General features: G+C 41.7%; 1 protein-coding gene and 1 long non-coding RNA gene across 2 annotated transcripts; both read left to right on the top strand.

Moving 5' to 3' along the window:
- Positions 1-5,674: 5,674 nt before the first annotated feature.
- Positions 5,675-8,508, top strand: LOC112561726. Its single transcript, XR_003098715.1, has 2 exons — positions 5,675-6,077; positions 7,900-8,508. It is a non-coding gene; the product is annotated as an uncharacterized LOC112561726 (long non-coding RNA).
- Positions 8,509-10,884: 2,376 nt separating this feature from the next.
- LOC112561717 (sulfotransferase family cytosolic 1B member 1-like) lies at positions 10,885-15,268 on the top strand. The gene is made up of 7 exons (XM_025234344.1): positions 10,885-11,305; positions 11,697-11,890; positions 12,382-12,532; positions 13,481-13,653; positions 14,031-14,134; positions 14,459-14,642; positions 15,002-15,268. The coding sequence occupies exons 2-7, from the start codon at positions 11,710-11,712 to the stop codon at positions 15,109-15,111; spliced, it is 903 nt and encodes a 300-aa protein (XP_025090129.1). The 5' UTR covers positions 10,885-11,305; positions 11,697-11,709; the 3' UTR covers positions 15,112-15,268.
- The last annotated feature ends 1,759 nt before the right edge of the window (positions 15,269-17,027 follow it).

Raw genomic sequence — 17,027 nt, 5'->3', positions numbered from 1 at the left:
ACGACATGTCTATGTTATTTTGAAGTCGAACTGTATTTCAGTCCTAAGCATTTCGTTGCCCAGGGGTGGACTTACCCACGTGTAAACTATTCACCATCACCGGGCCGCCATAACCCAGGGGCCGCCACATATATATATATTAAATATAAAACATAAAACTAAAATAATGACACAGCTGACGGCAATGTAGCCGAGAATCATCCTGTTTCTTGTTAGTAAGTTGGCTGTACTTACTAATGTTGCTAGAGTCGGAGCAGTAAGCTGTATGTACAGGACTGTGTATACAACATATGTAGTATTATAACGGTCTGCAGTCATGACAATATCATGGGCCGCCACTTGCTTTGATTGACATTGGCGGGGAAGTGGGCCACCGATTCCTTTTCTGCCCAGGACCGCCCCTGCCTTGTGTATAAAAATAAATAAAACTTTTAGTATGATTTATATTTTAAATGTGCATAATTCGTATAATACTTCATATTTTAAATTGTATGCAAGCTTATTATTATCAGCATCATACAAAGTACACCACCCTGACACCCAGCAAATGGGGGCACTCTACTGCAGCTGTTCTCCTTTTCTTTATCTCTCAACGTTCTACTTTTTGACCCGAGTCCTTCTCCCTCAACGTTCTACTTTTTCCCAAGAGCACTTCTTCTCTCAGCATTCTACTTTCTGACCTGAGTTCTTCTCTCTCAACATTCTACTTTCTGACCGTCTTTGTCTTCAAAAGGTGTGGAGCCTGTAAAAAAAACTAATCGAGGTGAAGGATGTGTTCGTTTATATCCGTGTCTGGAGAATCTTTATCACATGAAGGTTAAACTTACTGTCATTCTCCTCATCTCTCTCATTTTTATTGAAATTGCATTAATGGTCTTACTACTTTAACCCTTTCTTGTCTTAATAACGCATTCGATGGGGACACAGTATTTACTGACTGACATTCAATCAAGCAATAAGCAATCACACATTTCTCACACACAAATACTGGAAATGACTGGAAAATCTACTTTATAAAAAATCACGCTTTCTCATTAGCCATGAATGATTGGTGTCAGTCTGTCAGTCAGCCTGTCTGTCATTCGTCGGTCGGTCAGTCAGTCTATTTGCTGCGAAGTCCAATCAAGTTGACAGCCAAACCTTCTGTCTGCACTTAGCTGTACCCACGACAAGGTGACAGAAGTTTCAGGTCTGTGCAAACATCTATCTCTAGGTCAGCTGCACTACATTGCACTCACGGCTTTCAAATGCTAAAATATTTCTACATCCACTACCCGACTCCACCCCACTCCACCCCGGCACATCGCACTCGCCCTGTGCTGCAATAATGTCAAAGTACAGTAGTCGTCTTCTGGGCAGTTCTTTCCCTCGAATTTTAAGCTCAATGTTTGTTGTTTTTATGAGGAAGCCTGGAGTAATACTGTGGTAGATGTTACATCATCGGCACTCTCTCATGCTGTGTGCGCGTGTCTCGCGATGGTTAGTGTAAACAAGTGGATGTTTAGTGTAAACAAGTGGATGTTTAGTGTAAACAAGTGGGTGTTTAGTGTAAACAAGTGGATGTTTAGTGTAAACAAGTGGGTGTTTAGTGTAAACAAGTGGATGTTTAGTGTAAACAAGTGGACGTTTAGTGTAAACAAGTGGGTGTTTAGTGTAAACAAGTGGGTGTTTAGTGTAAACAAGTGCAGTCTTTCAAAGGTGAGGTCACGATACTGACTGTGGCTGGTGGTGTTTGTAGGCGACTATTTCAATAACAAAAGATGGTTATTCACCCAGATTTTATAAAATGTTATCTCACACTGAGTTTCCCCAAAACATCAGAGGCCAGATATACAATGTAAAATATATATTGTGCTGCCCCAGGAGGTTAGTGCGATGGGCTGAAGGTCTTCTCCGGTCTGTTGCTGGAAATTTTCTGGAATAGAAGACATGCGAACCTAATTTATCAGGGGAGGTAAAAAAGGACTTGCATAGACCTTGATACGATAAACCACTTTACGTTTCTGTCATTTTGGTCACTGGGCCGTGACACTCTATACCGGCTTTTACACACACACACTCTCTACACACACACCCTCTACACACACCCTCTACACACACACCCTCTACACACACACTCTCTACAAACATACCTTCTACACACACAACCTCTACACACACATCCTCTATACACACACCTTCTACATACAAACCCCCTCTACACACACACACTCTCTACAAACATACCTTCTACACACACAACCTCTATACACACACCTCTACATACACCCTCTACACACACACACGGATACAAGTAACAAAAACTAAATGTTTGTCCCTAGTGAATAATTTTAGTCTTTTAATACGACACTGACGCATTTTTACGACAAAGTTGATATTTTACCCTATTTCAGTAAGGAGCAATGTATTCAGATAAAAGAAATATTCTCATTGTTGCCCGCAAAGTTGTCTCCCTTATCTCCGCAAAATCCGTAAGAGTGACGCCCCTTGTACTGTAGCCGACTGCCCACTTCAGGCCTCTGGATTCAGCTTCGCTCAATCACTGACTAGAAAACTCACTGTCATCACCCAACCCTAGACTTGTTGAGCCTTTACAGTGCACACACCTTCAGGTTACAAGGCAACTGACTGATAAAAGGATTATTTACATTTTACATCTATTCACGATGATTATTTTCGTCATTCGATCTGTTAGCACCATTTCGGCCATGAAGCCAAGCAATTGTAATTTATTTAGACTACAAAATGTTTTCAGCCCGGCGTTCTGGGGTCCTTTTTGTTCGCTGCAGACCAGGTCAGATGAAAGGCAAAGGAAGAAGAGGACGACTCCGATTGATGGTGGAGGGGAAGTAATCATTGCAGAACCCCCGACAGCTGCGGTTTTGTCCCTTTCTTCTCTCACACAGGGTATATAGTACACTATACCCTGTGGCATTGCGATGAAATTTTCACAGAAATTTTTTTTTACGGTCCGGCTTAACACAATAAGTAAAACATACAAATGTTCCAGAACAAATCGTGTTCTCAGATACACAATAACTAACAGTTTGCGGTATTTGTAAAGAAGAGGAATAACTGCTAAAGTGTTTAACCACATTTGACAAAAACAGTGTGGATTTGTATGTTAATTGCTGAAATCTGTAAATATCGACAGATACTTCTTTATTTATAAGATTTGTAACTATTTTGAAAACGTTAAATCTCTAATTCAATCTGTAATCCGGCAAAGATTATTATTAATGCATTTTTCTGACAAACTAATGTCTGCGCACTATGTTGTTTTGTTCCTTAACTGTACTTTGTGTGTGCGTGCGTGCGTGCGTGCGTGTGTGTGTCGTCACCTGTAACTTTCATACATCTATATGATGACAGGTAGTAATGTCAGGTATGTAGATAGCAGCAGAGTCATGACTTTATTTTACACGTGTCAACTCAGACCGTCTTAACAACAACAACAGCAGCAGCAGCAGCAACAACAATAACAGCAACAACATCACCTGTATGTATGGACAAGATGTACCTATGAGACAGTTTTAAAAATAAAGTTCATTAGTCTAATCTTAGGAAGCTAGTCTTCCACCTTTCCTCAAAAGCTCAACATGTTCAGACATCCAAACCACCAGGTGTCGCGCTACAGTGAGTTACACTTAATTACACGACTTGCAGGTTTGCACCAGACTCACCGAGTGACTTAGATGTGAGTGCGAGGGCGTCGCGACATTTTCCGACAAAATAAAAGCGACTGGGGATCAGACCATGGCTTCTACTCAGAGTGGAGGCTGTAGGATGGAGGGAGCTTGAAAAACAAGTTATTCTATATGTAACAACCAATCCTTTCTGTGGGGATTGAGAGGGACAGGTAACACGTGGTCGTACCTGCCTACCTGTCTAGTTTACCATACATAATACACACATAATGGAAGCGGAATAAGAGCGTAGTGGGACAAAACTAGTTCTTGAGAAAGAGAGTACACCAGTACCTGGATAAAAGTATTCAAACAATCATACCTCACAAAATCTTCAAACAAAAGCATCAGATGTTGTGGAAAACAAATTCAACAAACAGAACTAAGGGATCGTTCCATAAGAGGAATTCTTACATTTTCTTACAGCATTACTTCTCATTCTGTACTAATTCCCAAACTTAAAGGTAGACAATACTTTCAAATGTAAATATTCTGTTGATATCCATGTAGCATGTAGAACAGATTCCAGGGTTAGTCTGCCTCTATTTTAGTGCACCACATGTATTATATAACATCCCTGTTCCTCAGGCAATCTCTCAGTTTGTGATCTCTTCAAGCACAAGACGATCCAACACACACCTTGTCTCCTACAAAGTCAACTACCCGGTACTTTGATAATGAGCTGAGTCAATGCACAAACAGATATACAATTCAAACTAAGCACACGTAACCTAATATACCAAGAAACACCAGGAAAATGTCAGAAGGTAGGGAATAAAATGCATCAAGGAGGTGAGTAAATCAGGTAGGAGGGTTCACCCAAGGAAGCCGGTGAAAGACAAGACCACAGGAAGGACAAAGAGACCGCTGGATGAAGTTTAATTGTTAGTATTTTACAAATAAAGATGCGTTTGTTACAGTTTGGTGTGTTTGCCACAAAGAAGGAATCCAAAGCAGGCAAATCCAGATGTTGTCCCCAACGACAAGTGTCGGCAGACGCTCGTCAAATAATGGCAGTCAGTGGATGAATAAATAAATGAATTGCCCACGTCCATGACCCCGAGGCGCGTGCACCTTCCTGTAGTCAGGTCTACGTGATCACGTGTCTGTGTTGACAAGTTGTGTTTGGTGGTCACTAGGTCTTGTTTTGTCACACAATATCACCTTGTGTGACCGCCGAGTGAACTGAAGTGTCTGGCAATACAGTTCATCGTGTCAAGGCCGCCCTAGTACAGGTTCTCACCACACTTTATGTATGTGTTATGTATGATACGCTAGAGAGGTAGGCAGGTACGAGACTGTGTTATCTGTCCCTCTCAATAACCACAGAAAGGATTGGTTGTTACATATAGAGGAACTTGTTTTTCAAGCTCCCTCCACCCTACAGCCTCGACTCAGACTACATACAGTGTCGGCTTTATTTTGTAGGAAAATGTCCCGAGTGAGGGAATGTTTGTGTGAGTGGTTTCTCGAGTGTGGCCAATTTTACTAATGTTTTGTCAATCCTTAGAAGAAGTTTTTTTTTTCTTTGTCGACACCTTTAACTTTCATACATCTATCTGATGACAGGTAGTAATGTCAGATGATCTAATAATCTTATATTAGTGTTTAAGGAAACATTTATCAAGTGTGTTCCCTTGTTTTTTAATTAATATTTGTAAGTAATTAAAATTGTGAGCTGATGATTTTCACACATTTGAGACCAACAGAGTACTTTTATCAAGCTAAGAGGTAAGGGTACTTGTGTCAAAAGTGACAAACAAACAATGAAGCTGAACTCTTGTTATGTGTTTGCTGCATGAGGTCGCGGAGGTGAACTCTGGACTTTACAAACACCTCCTACCTTGGACCTGCATTCTGGACGATTGCTGACTGGTTCATTGCTTCCTTACACTGAACCTTTCATTACTTGTCATACTGTTGGGTGCACTGAAAAATAAAAGTTTTGTTAGATACTTTTTGTTCACTCTCTACTTTATATAAGACTTATAATGACACCCATATTTGTAGACATGTCCATCACACCAAGGACAGGTCAGAGGAAAAGGAAGTTACTGACAGATTATGGACTCCACCCTCTGTTAGTTGAGGCCGAGAGGCCAGTGGGAGAAATGTTGTGTGTGATTTGTTTCTGTAAAACGTAGAAGCTTTTCTGAAGGTGAACAAGGACAACAAAAGCAACCTCACCCGGCAGTTGCCAGGAGGCGTGCTAAAGACTGGCTATAAAAGGACTGAAGACGATGTTTCTGACAGAAGCTATCCGCCAATCGTCTCAGCCTGTAGCCTTATTGCAACTCTAAACACTTGTCACCATGCGTCAGCTGATGATCCTGGCAGCAGCTCTACTCATCCTGTGTGTAGAGATGAGTTCTTGTGATGCAGAGCCTGATGGTAAGTTATTTTATCCCAATGTATGATAAACACAAGTCATTATTTATGCCCGATTTAGAAAAAAGACAAAAATAAGAATAGTATAGCTCATTTCCCCATACGGAGGCCAGTTCCAAATTTATATATTGTGTTAAACACACTGAAATAATCGCTGTATTTATTAAAAGCACATATAATTATTTAATTAGGTTATAGTTGTGATGCTCATATTACTGTGTATGTTTGGTGTAAATAAGGGGAAACGCCGCCCCACCCTTCTGTCTCGCGCTCCTCACTCGAGGAGACAGGTGTTGATGGTAGCAGCCGACCACCAGCCCACAGGTAACGGTGACAGTCAGACACAGGCAGACCGGCATGCTTTGCTTTCATCGGTTTACTTTGTTTCCTCTACTCATTATCTACACTTACTAACGAGCAGGACACCGTGAAAGTGGCTAAGAACTTCTCTTTGATGTCAATGGCTCTTTCTCCATGTTAATGAAGGTGAAATGGTGAAGCTCGTACAGACGCCCACAGTGAGAGCAGACTACAGTCCAAACCTCACATAATATTTATGTGTCACAGCACAGGTAGGTTGACAACACTCGCACCAGACGACTGTCCGTCCTGTCAACAAACAACAGAACATTTGCCTGAGGCTGTACACATCATGTTTATTTCGTTAGTTTGTTATGGCTCAGGACTCTACACACTACCACACAAATATTTACTTGTAAACAACTCGCCTCAACACAGTGTTCTAAAGGCGACGATAATCTAAAGGACACATGCAATGTTCACATCCGGGGCACTCGCCACGATCAGTCTCAGCATACTCACAATTAAAAGCATGAAGATACATACTCCTCGCACTCTCTCCTACTGTTTGTCAACAAGGTTCAGTTCTCATGTTCCGGTTCAGTGACGTGTCTTATAACCGCTGTAGCAATCGTTGTGTTCGTTACTCACAGTTCATCGTCCTTCTATCTTAGAGCTGTTGCCCTCCACATGTCCAGCCAACTACATTGCACAAACACAAATACACACACGCAGGTCGTACACACTGGCCGTGACGTCAGGCGGTTTCTGTAGTCACACCAGTGACGTCACTTTGCTAACGGTGCTACTAACCAAGTGCTGCTGGGTACTGAACCAAAGAGGATTAAAGAATGGTCCTGGCAGAGGATTCTTCCATATCCAGAAGGGCTCCAGTTCCTTTAGCCTTACAATTAAAAGCTTATCTACACGAGGTGAACCCACAAGGGGTCAGCACCGCGTCCCATCCAGTGTTGATGACCACCACCCTGCTCTACCCTGAAATCTCAATTCGGGACATTTACAGGTCGTGACTCTGGCATGTTTTATTTCTTCCTTATTCCGAGCCTGAGTAGATGTTCAACCTCGTTCCCGCCAAACATCTGCTGCTGAACCACGTTCTCAAAACAGTTCGTGTCACAGTTAACCCTTTCCCATCTAATGTTCTCACCCATTCTCCCATACATTCAGCAAGCACCTGCAGTCTGCAAGTCGCAAAGGTTAAAATAATCCGAAAAACATGGAGTCACGAAGTGAGCTGGGTAAAGCCCAGAAAGGACCGATATTTATAGCTAATTAGATGGCATCCAATGTATTAGAATACAAGATGCTGAACTTTGATCCAGAGGACAAGGGCAGAAAGACGAAAACTATGAAGAATCGTAAGAAAAGGAGACAAGTGCACTATTTGATTTTGTGGAAAACTTAAACTTAAAGCAGTTGAGATATAAACATTACTCCGTAAGAATATTTATGTTCGGGAGGCACGAATGTCGAGGATACAATATCTCATTTCTCTGTCTTTTAGCAATACAAGATGAAGTTCTACACAAGCTTCACAAGAGAGCCTCTGATGGCACTAAGACTCGTTTTGGCGGTAGTATTAAACCTGGCTATGGCGTTGCCAGTGGTAGACGTCTTGCACCCGATGAGCCACACCCTGTCATGTAAGCTGCTCAACGATGGACGACACACATCACTGCTTCTGCCTAACCACTCACCGCTACAAAGACAAGCTACAATCATCACTTACTACAAACTTGTCTTCTCCTTCTTTTGCTCCTACAAACATGCGGCCTGGCAGATGACTTGAAGAGACTTCTACTAAAGCTTTGTCTCCTGTACAGACAAACTATAACCACAGCTGACACAACTCTCACCTAGTGCTTGTAGTTTAGTATCAGCCTGTCTTCTGATGATAAACCTTCCTGTAGTTCAAGTCCTGGCTGCACTGTCAGTCCACAGACAACAGCAGACGAGAGACAAACTTTGTGTTTGGCTGCTGTGAGGCTGATAACAAGAGACACATGTACTGGCATTGACACTCACTATAATAATGGACAACAATGGCAACATACAACCTTCTTTCTTTCTTCTTTCGCTAAAGCTTTTAAAAATAAACTCAGACTTCTATACACAAATGGTGTTTGTACTTTGCTGACGTTTGCGTTTGTCAGTGTGTGTAAGTGTAATTTCTATTGTCTATTGTCTTTATGCAGTCATTATCTGACAACTCATTCATAGATATCACTCTCAGTTTTGAGAGGTGCTGATGCAAAACTTGAGAGAAAGAAGGAAAGAAAGAAAAGACATGTAAGTCGAGTGGTGGGTAGAAGTCTGTCTGTCTTCCCTTTACTGTCATTATATCCACCTCAACCCCTACTTTCCTCTGAAACACACACAGCCGACATTTGAAAAGTCAAACTTAAAAAAAAATAATTATTGCTAAATTTTTAAAACCCATACTCACACTCCTAAGGAGCATGCTCTTAAGAACACAAAGGAAACACGGACAGCATACAACGGACAGTAAAAAACAAACAAGCAAAGAACATATGAACGATAAAAGAATAAACAACCGTACTAAACGAAGATATAATCAAAGACAGAAAACACAAAGAGGAACCAAATAACAAGAACAAGAGCTGAGAGTAACATGATATTACAAAAGGAAGGGTGTGACAAAGGACGAGCATTATGGGATAGGTTGTTAGGAGTCATGTTGACGGAAGAGGTGAGTTTTCAGTGCACGTGTAAAGGATTCAGTAGTGGGGTAGGTGGCGGGTATGGAGAGTAAGAAGACGATCATGAGACGAGGAGCGGAGTTGTGTAGCTGGGATGAAAGGGAAGAGCAGTTGAGAGAAATAATCAGGGCAGGTGTCACAAAGAAATTAAAACACAGCACGGACAGTTGGTACTGGAGGCCACAACGGATGGGAAACCTGTATAGACAACGAAGGTTTGTCATTTCGTCAGTTCGACTTTTTGTGAAAGAATTTTCTTGTTTCTCTAAAACCTCAAAGCACCTTTGTCTTAACACAACTTACTTCTGCAAAAGCAGTTGTCTAAGACAAGAGGCTTAGCACCAAAAGATTAAGGGAATTACAGAAAGAAATACATACAAAGACGAATTTATGAATTCTGTAATATGTTTTACTCCTGTGACATCACATCGCATGCCGGAGAAGCAAACTGCAGTCAGTACAATCATGTGTCAGCTCAACAAACTGTCTGCTGTGCTTTCTTCACTCTCCATCATTCCTTGAGTGTACAAGTGGGTATAAACATATGTAGTTATAATTTCTGTACTAAACATGACAGATGATGTCAAAAGTTTCAGCAAAGAGATAACAGAAGCCACCACTGAGGTGGGAAAGTGAAGCCGCGCCCTCCTCGGGTCACGCGAGGATGTCCGGTGATCCATGGTGCGCTGCACTCAGCTGTCACACTTCTCTAACTAAAGGTTTTCAATTGTTGTCTTTTCTGAAACATAAACAGCCTTTGCTTTCTTTAGTAGATGTAACTGGCTTGAGGGTGACTCCTCTCTTTTTGATATTTGTCCCTTTATCTGCGCGAGGTTTTGTGTCTAATGTTCATCAGTTCATCAGTTTATCTTTTCATCTGTTATTTTCTACGTTTCTGGATGGATGTCTGTGTCTGCCCCACTTTCCATCTTTTCGCCATTTTATCTCTACCCTCACATCTGCGCCGTCTTGTCATTACTAGATGTGAGATGTTTACTAATGCAATGTTTGTACTAGCCAATAGTGATACACAGTCCTGCTAGTGACATTGCTGGACTCTGGCATTATTTTTATTATCTCGGTAGACCGCATCAATATTGTCCATCATCACAAAGTATGGAGGGCTCGACAGCAATTTAAGAGCTTTCAGTGTAACTCCTATAAACAATGAAAAGGAAATCGTGGCAATATTTTGATGGCCGAAGACACATGACATGATGAGAGATGAAAGGGGGAATAAGTAGTATGGTATAAAGAACATTGAAAAACGGTATGTAATGATTTGTTTTTCATTTTTGGGACAGAAGAAGGGAGGTGTTGTATTCATTGGAGATTTCTTTGCTTAACATTTGTGACCTAAGTATAGCTGGTTATAGAAACCTTAACTGTGCCTGTTGATCCATTACAATTCACTGGATAACACAACACCTTACAGTACAATCACGTGTCCTGCTCCATAAAGCCTTCTAGACGAGTGTTTGAAATCCTCCTACTCACAAGAAAATACTTGCCGAGGTTAGCAAGACTGGACAAAGTAGGTGATCCCCATTTCTACTTGAACTCACCAATGACCTAGTGCCCCGCTTTGCAAACTGCGACACGAGTACCACGACTGGTGTGTGACAGTACAACTCTTAGTACCCGAGCACCTTAAGTCCTAGACAGGTCTACATATAAGTAGGGGTACTCGTCTGGAAAAGTTTTAAAACCGGGGTCTAGTGAGTGCGATGATAGTTGATAATGGTCAGTAAAATGAGAAAGAAAGTAGAAGTATGAAGTAAATAAAGTAAAGTAAATAAAATATAGTATAAAGCAAATAAACCGGTATTTAGCCTGAAGACCGTCACTGGCATGCGCAGTCAAGTTCCTCCACTGGCTGAGACCTTGACAAGATGAACCACTCTCATGTCTCTCTATATTTAGAAAAATGTTGCAGCCCTCAAGTCCTTTGACCCCAATGTTGGCTGCCAGGTGATAGTCACTGAGCTTGCCGCTAGGGGCGTGCTGCTTCTCGACCTCTGACCCTCTCCACTGGCCGAGTAGGTGGAGGCTGCGTACGTGTGACGGGACGAGCGAACTCACACTGAGTAAATGTTGATGTTGGTGACAACACAAAGAGACATCCGTGCACTCGTACACCAGGTCGACCCTATAACACATGTTTGTTGTTGTTGTTGTTGCTGGCTGCAGGTAAGTGAGAGTGTTGTTTGTGAGAGTGTTTGTTAGTGTGGACTCCAGGTTGTTGATCTGCCGACTACTGCAGACTGTCAAGGATTTGTCATGACAAGTGTCTCTAAGGTGGCAGTAGCTACACATTGGGGTTGATAACCTACAAAGTTCACTGACAGATTAGCTGTCGGCCGGCTTGGGTGATGCTATTGAAGATAATAAGAGTAATAAGATACTAAAGATCGCGGTTGCTGTAATTTCAAGCAATCTTAGAAGAGAAGCCGTTTAAAAGTGACATTACTTCGATGAATGAAAAGCTGGTGTAGCAATACTGAGAAAAATATTCATGCTAGCGTGTGTGAGTTGGCACGTTCTGGTTCGCCTTCCTCCGGGACTACTTTTCTCTCTGCAGGTAGAGATACGTCATGCCTGCAGCTTACCTGGAGCTGAAGGACAAGTTTGGCAATGATCTGAGGTTTGGAAATGGAGGAGATATCTGGTACCCTCCCTTTCCCTTAGTACAAGATTATCGACAACACGTCAAAGACATCCGTCAGGTGGAGCTCCGTCCAGATGACATCCTCGTAACGGGTTTCCCCAAAACAGGTGAAGTGTGTTCTTGTCACATGTTGGCTGTACAAATATCATCTCGGGTGGCTGGTGGCGGAGTTACTAAACACGACAGTCAGAATCGGGTGTCGTGGGTTGGTATTCTGGCTTCGAGTTACCTGTTTGTGACACCTGCTTACACAGATAACCGTCAATGGTTTTTCTCCTAAAACTCTGGTTTCCTCCACAATGGGTGAAAGAGAAACTATGACTTGAATGGTAGTAAATGAAATTATTAGACTATTTGAGGCTCACTGATAAACGCATTCATCTTGAGATAGTCACTCTATAAATAAACTTCTGTTATGATTATTATGACTTTTGACGAGATGTCGAGTGATAACTGCTTTAACTCACGACTGGAAGGCAGATGACTCTTTTTATTAAATCAAAATAACTCACAACTCAATAAAGATAGGTTATCGCACCCAGGGTACTTATCGGTAGTACTGATACATTTTGCTGCAATGTCTGTGTCCATCTCGCAGGAACTCACTGGCACAACGAGATCTTGCACATGCTGCGGGACGGATCACCGGAGTTCGTCACCAAACCCGAGACCAGAGAGTCCTTGGACTATTCAACAAAGAAAGAGTTATTGCCCCCTGATAATCCACGAATACTTGCCACTCATTTCCGGTAATTTTACTTAACTGTTTCAGTTCTATTGCTCTTACTCCGTAGTTCCTGTCTTTCACACCACGTGTCGCTCTTTTTACGTCTTTGACTGGGAAACTCTGCCTGTCGCATCACAACCGTTATTGGATGTTCTTTTCGTGCACAGAATTTACAGCACTCAAATGTCCTGTTTGTTGTAATCTGTCTTATTAAACACGGTTCCCTAATGAAAGCTAGAACTAATGTTTAGTTAAGATACCTGTATTATTGTTAGGAACAGGTAGGCAGGGATTATTGCCCTTACCAGTGTGCGAGTGTGTTTGCTGCGTCGTGGTTTCGCGTCAGAACCCGACGTCATATTATGACGCAATTTTAGATTGTACGTCGAGAGAAAAAATTTTGGAAGACAGCAGACGGCTGAGAGAAGGGACTAGAGGCGGACGCAGTGTGCGGAGTGTTCGCGTTGGAACTTGTGTGTTGTTCCCAAAAGATTTTATTCGTGAACATCAGCCAGGTGTGCCGAGACTGAACTTTAATTTCTGGACCGGGAAAGGAAGGATTTTACCAGGAATTTTTTTTTTTTCTCAGACAATTACTCCAGGCAGTGCGGTGTGAGTAACTAGGACTTTAGACTCTATTCAAAAAAACAATCGTCCAATTTGATTTACAGGCCGCCGCGTGAAAGGTATTCCAACTGTATATAGTTCGCACTTACGTGTGTGTGTTTAATGCTATATGAGTTTTTAAAAAATTTCATTGCCCACGTCAAATCTATGTGATTTATAATTGAAAGAACACGTGTGGGGACGTGTGTATACAGTGAGTGCGAGTGGTGTGAAATTGTGAATTGAAAGCGTCTCTGACACAGTGGTAAAAACCTTGCATTTCTCTCTACTTGTTGCTACTGTAAGAGTAGGTATGACACTAAAGCACGTTGCAAGGTCTGTAAGAAAGTTCTCTGTTGCCCAGCTACCATCATCTTCCTCTACAAGTGTGGGAGAAGAAAGTCAAGGTCGTGTACTTGACCCGAAACCCTAAGGACACGTGGGTTTCCCTTTACAACCACGCGCATGGACACTCGGGTCTCTGCAACTACAATGGTCCCTGGAATCAGTTCTTTGAAGTCATGATGGACATGGGATGTGAGTGCTGCTCATCAGTCGCTAGTATTTATCTTTGTTCCGCTTACACATCCGACATGACAAAACTATCTCTAAAGATTGGACATGACGAAGGTACCGGCAAAAATCCATGACAAAGGAACTGCTCACGACCCACGACAAAGGAATCACTAAAATCCTGACATGACAAAGTTGGCCCACGTGAAGAAATGACCATAAGTCTAGAAACATTATTCTGGTGATTAAAATGTCCGGATTACTCGCAGTAATCTGCTACGTGACTATTTATCTCATGCAATTCCTTGAATAATTTACATTATTAATTTTGAATGTATTTAACTTCCACTTTGTGAGTTTACATCGCTTTCCACTTATTAACTGTTGGCTTTCCTGCACAGTCTGGTACGGCGACTGGTTTGACTACGTGTTGGACTGGGAGGCGAAGTTGTCAGCTGACAAAGAACTCGACTACATCATCTCTCCCTTTGAAGACCTCACGCTGGTGAGAGTCTGAGGGTTAACTTTTGTCGTTTGACAGAAACTTTTAGTATTTCTTTCCTTTTACATCAACACTAAGATCTGTAAAGCAATTTTAAGAAATTTTTAAAATTTTAATTAAAGAGTTTTACATAAGAATTTCGTAAATTACTTCACTTCAAAGGTTCAAAATTTTACAGACTTTTCTTCTAGAATTCAAACGCTGCAAAGACGACATAATGTACGTTGAACTTTTACTGGCCGTGGTGGTACGAAATGATTATGAAGTTAGGGAGAAATTCTAGTGTTTGTCCTTTATAGTGACCTGAGCAGATGAATATGCTTTTAGGACCCTGTAGGACAAATAGAGAAGCTGGACCAGTTCTTGGGATTCAACAGGGGCAGAGAACTGTGTGAGCGCATCGCGGAAGCTTGCAAGTTCACTAACATGAAGGTGGTCAAGGATGCGCAGATGCCGAGTGAAATGAAAGCAAAGATTTGGAAAGAAAACGCGCCAGGCTTCTACAGGAAAGGTGCTGAGTATCAAGATGACTGAGGTTAAAGAGCACCGCACGATCATACACGCATCCACCCATCGCTCTCTCCAAAGCTAAACATTTCAAGGGTCAAGAAGCCAGTCAACAACATAGTCTGGTGTCATTATTTTGTCGAAAATGCAGTGTACATTTGTAAGCATTCTCATTACTTGGAGCGAGGTACATGCACGATCTTTTGACATCCGAATACACCTTAACGTTTCGTAATATACCTATATAAAACTATATATATATATCGCTTTGAAAACATTGAAATATATACTCATATCGCTTTGAAAACATTCAGAAATAGGACTTATGCCTGGAGGAATGACTTGTTCGTTTTTCCGTTGTAGGCGAGGTCGGGGACTGGAGGAACTGGTTCACTGTGGCCCAGAACGAGGCTTTCGACGAGCTGTACGAGAAACGTATGGCCGGCAGTCAGCTGACTTACAGATACGTGTGATTAGTGTCTAGTATATGGCTGTCACCTGGTTTGACTTCGAATCAAATTAAGCTTTTTTTTTTTTAGTCACAGACAGACAGACAGACAGCAGTCCGCCAGCATTTATCCCATATGTCGCGTGTTTCTTTAAAAAATAAATTGTAAATTCTACGTCATTTTTCATTCGTTTCCAGTATTTCTGTGTGTGCTCGAGCGATTGCCTGTTTATTAACTGTATGATTGTGAACGGTCAGTCAGCACTGTGTCAGCACCAAAGGCGTTATTACAGAGAGAAAGGGTTAACTAGATAAGAACAGTGACTGCAAGGCGACTGTAACAGGAATGAGAGAAGAGAGGAGAGCGAGATAAAAGTTTTCCAGACACAGTTAGAAGCAAACATGTCCTAGACCTAGATTATTTTTTAGGGGGTTACATGGTGCACTCCTCCTCCCTTGAGACAGAAACGAGAATACCACAAAGTTGAGAGAAAGAGAGAGAAGGACTCAGATGAAAAAGTCAAACTTTGGGAGATGAGTGAACATCTGCAGTGACACTATTTACTGTATGTTTTTAATTAAGATTTGTTGCTCAAAGACGTAGACACAAAAACATCTAAACACAATGATGGTTTCAGTAAACGAATTAGACTTTAAATAAAATGTTAAGCACACATATATATATAATTTTTGGTCAGATAGATCATCAGATAGATGTATGAAAGTTACAGGTGACGACAAAAAACCCCAACTTATTAGGTAATTAGGGCTTACTGGCAATTGATATTAATTCAGACTAACGAGAGGTGAGTGCAATGTGTTTGAGTAAACACTCACAACCACTGTCTACGTAAATAATGAATCTGTTTCTGTTTGTCAGTCGGTTTGTCAGTCAGTTAGTTGAAGGTGTGCCACTCACGTCATCAATTCTGTCTGAAGTCAGTTCGTATGTAGGTATGTAGATAGCAGCAGAGTCAGGAACTTATTTTACACGTGTTCGATCATGCCATCTAAACAACAACAACAACAACAACAACAACAACAACAACAACAACAACAACAACAAAAGCACTTGTCTGTACGGACAAGATGTACCTGTGAGACAGTTTAAAAATAAAGCTCATTAGTCTAATCAGTTGAACAGTCTTAGGAATCTTTTCTTCCGCCTTTCTGCAAAGGTTCAACATGTTTGAGGTGTTTGTATGAGTTACCGTGAGTTACACATAATGAAACAACTCGCAGGCTTGTGTGAGACTCACTCACCGAGTGCACTTTAAGAGGTGAGGGCGAGGGCGTCGCAACTTTTTTCGAGAAAATAAAACCGACATTGTGTCTCGTCAGTGTGGAGGCTGAAGAGTGGAGGGAGCTTGACAAACAAGTTGTTTGATATGTAACAACCAATCCTGTCTAGTTTACCATACATAATACACACATATTGTTTGGTGAGAACCTGTACTACAGCGGCCTTGACACGATGAACTGTCTTGTCAGTACACTCGGGGGTCACACAAGGTGATATCGTGTGACAAAACAAGACCTAGTGACGACCTCACACAACTTGTCAACACAGACACGTGATCACGTAGACCTGACTACAGGAAGGTGCACGCGACTCGGGGTCATGAACGTGAGGAATTCATTCGTTTACTTATTCATCCACTGACTGCCAACAATTGACGAGCGTCTGCCGATACTTGTCGTTGTGGACAACATCTGGATTTGCCTGCTTGGGATTCCTTCCTGTGACAAACACACTAAAATGTAACAAACGCATCTTCATTTGTAAAATACTATCAGTTAAACTTCATCCAACGGCCTCTTTGTCCTTCCTGTGGTCTTGTCTTTCACCGGCTTCCTTGACTTAACCCTCCTACCTGATCAACTCACCTCCTTGATGCATTTTTGTCGCTACCTTCTGATATTTTCCTGCTGTTTCTTGGT

This window comes from Pomacea canaliculata, linkage group LG4 (assembly GCF_003073045.1).
Source record: "Pomacea canaliculata isolate SZHN2017 linkage group LG4, ASM307304v1, whole genome shotgun sequence".
In the NCBI taxonomy this organism is placed as follows: Eukaryota; Metazoa; Mollusca; class Gastropoda; order Architaenioglossa; family Ampullariidae; genus Pomacea; species Pomacea canaliculata.
The sequence above is the reverse complement of the archived record's forward strand: the minus strand, read 5'-3'. Positions and strand labels throughout refer to the sequence as shown.

Bases quoted from the DNA above. Each gene is read 5' to 3' on its own strand.
- LOC112561717 (XM_025234344.1), top strand. From the start codon at position 11,710: ATGCCTGCAGCTTACCTGGAGCTGAAGGACAAGTTTGGCAATGATCTG. The intron at 12,533-13,480 runs GTAATTTTACTT...TCTGTTGCCCAG, and splicing joins ATACTTGCCACTCATTTCCG to CTACCATCATCTTCCTCTAC. The intron at 13,654-14,030 runs GTGAGTGCTGCT...TTTCCTGCACAG, and splicing joins AGTCATGATGGACATGGGAT to TCTGGTACGGCGACTGGTTT.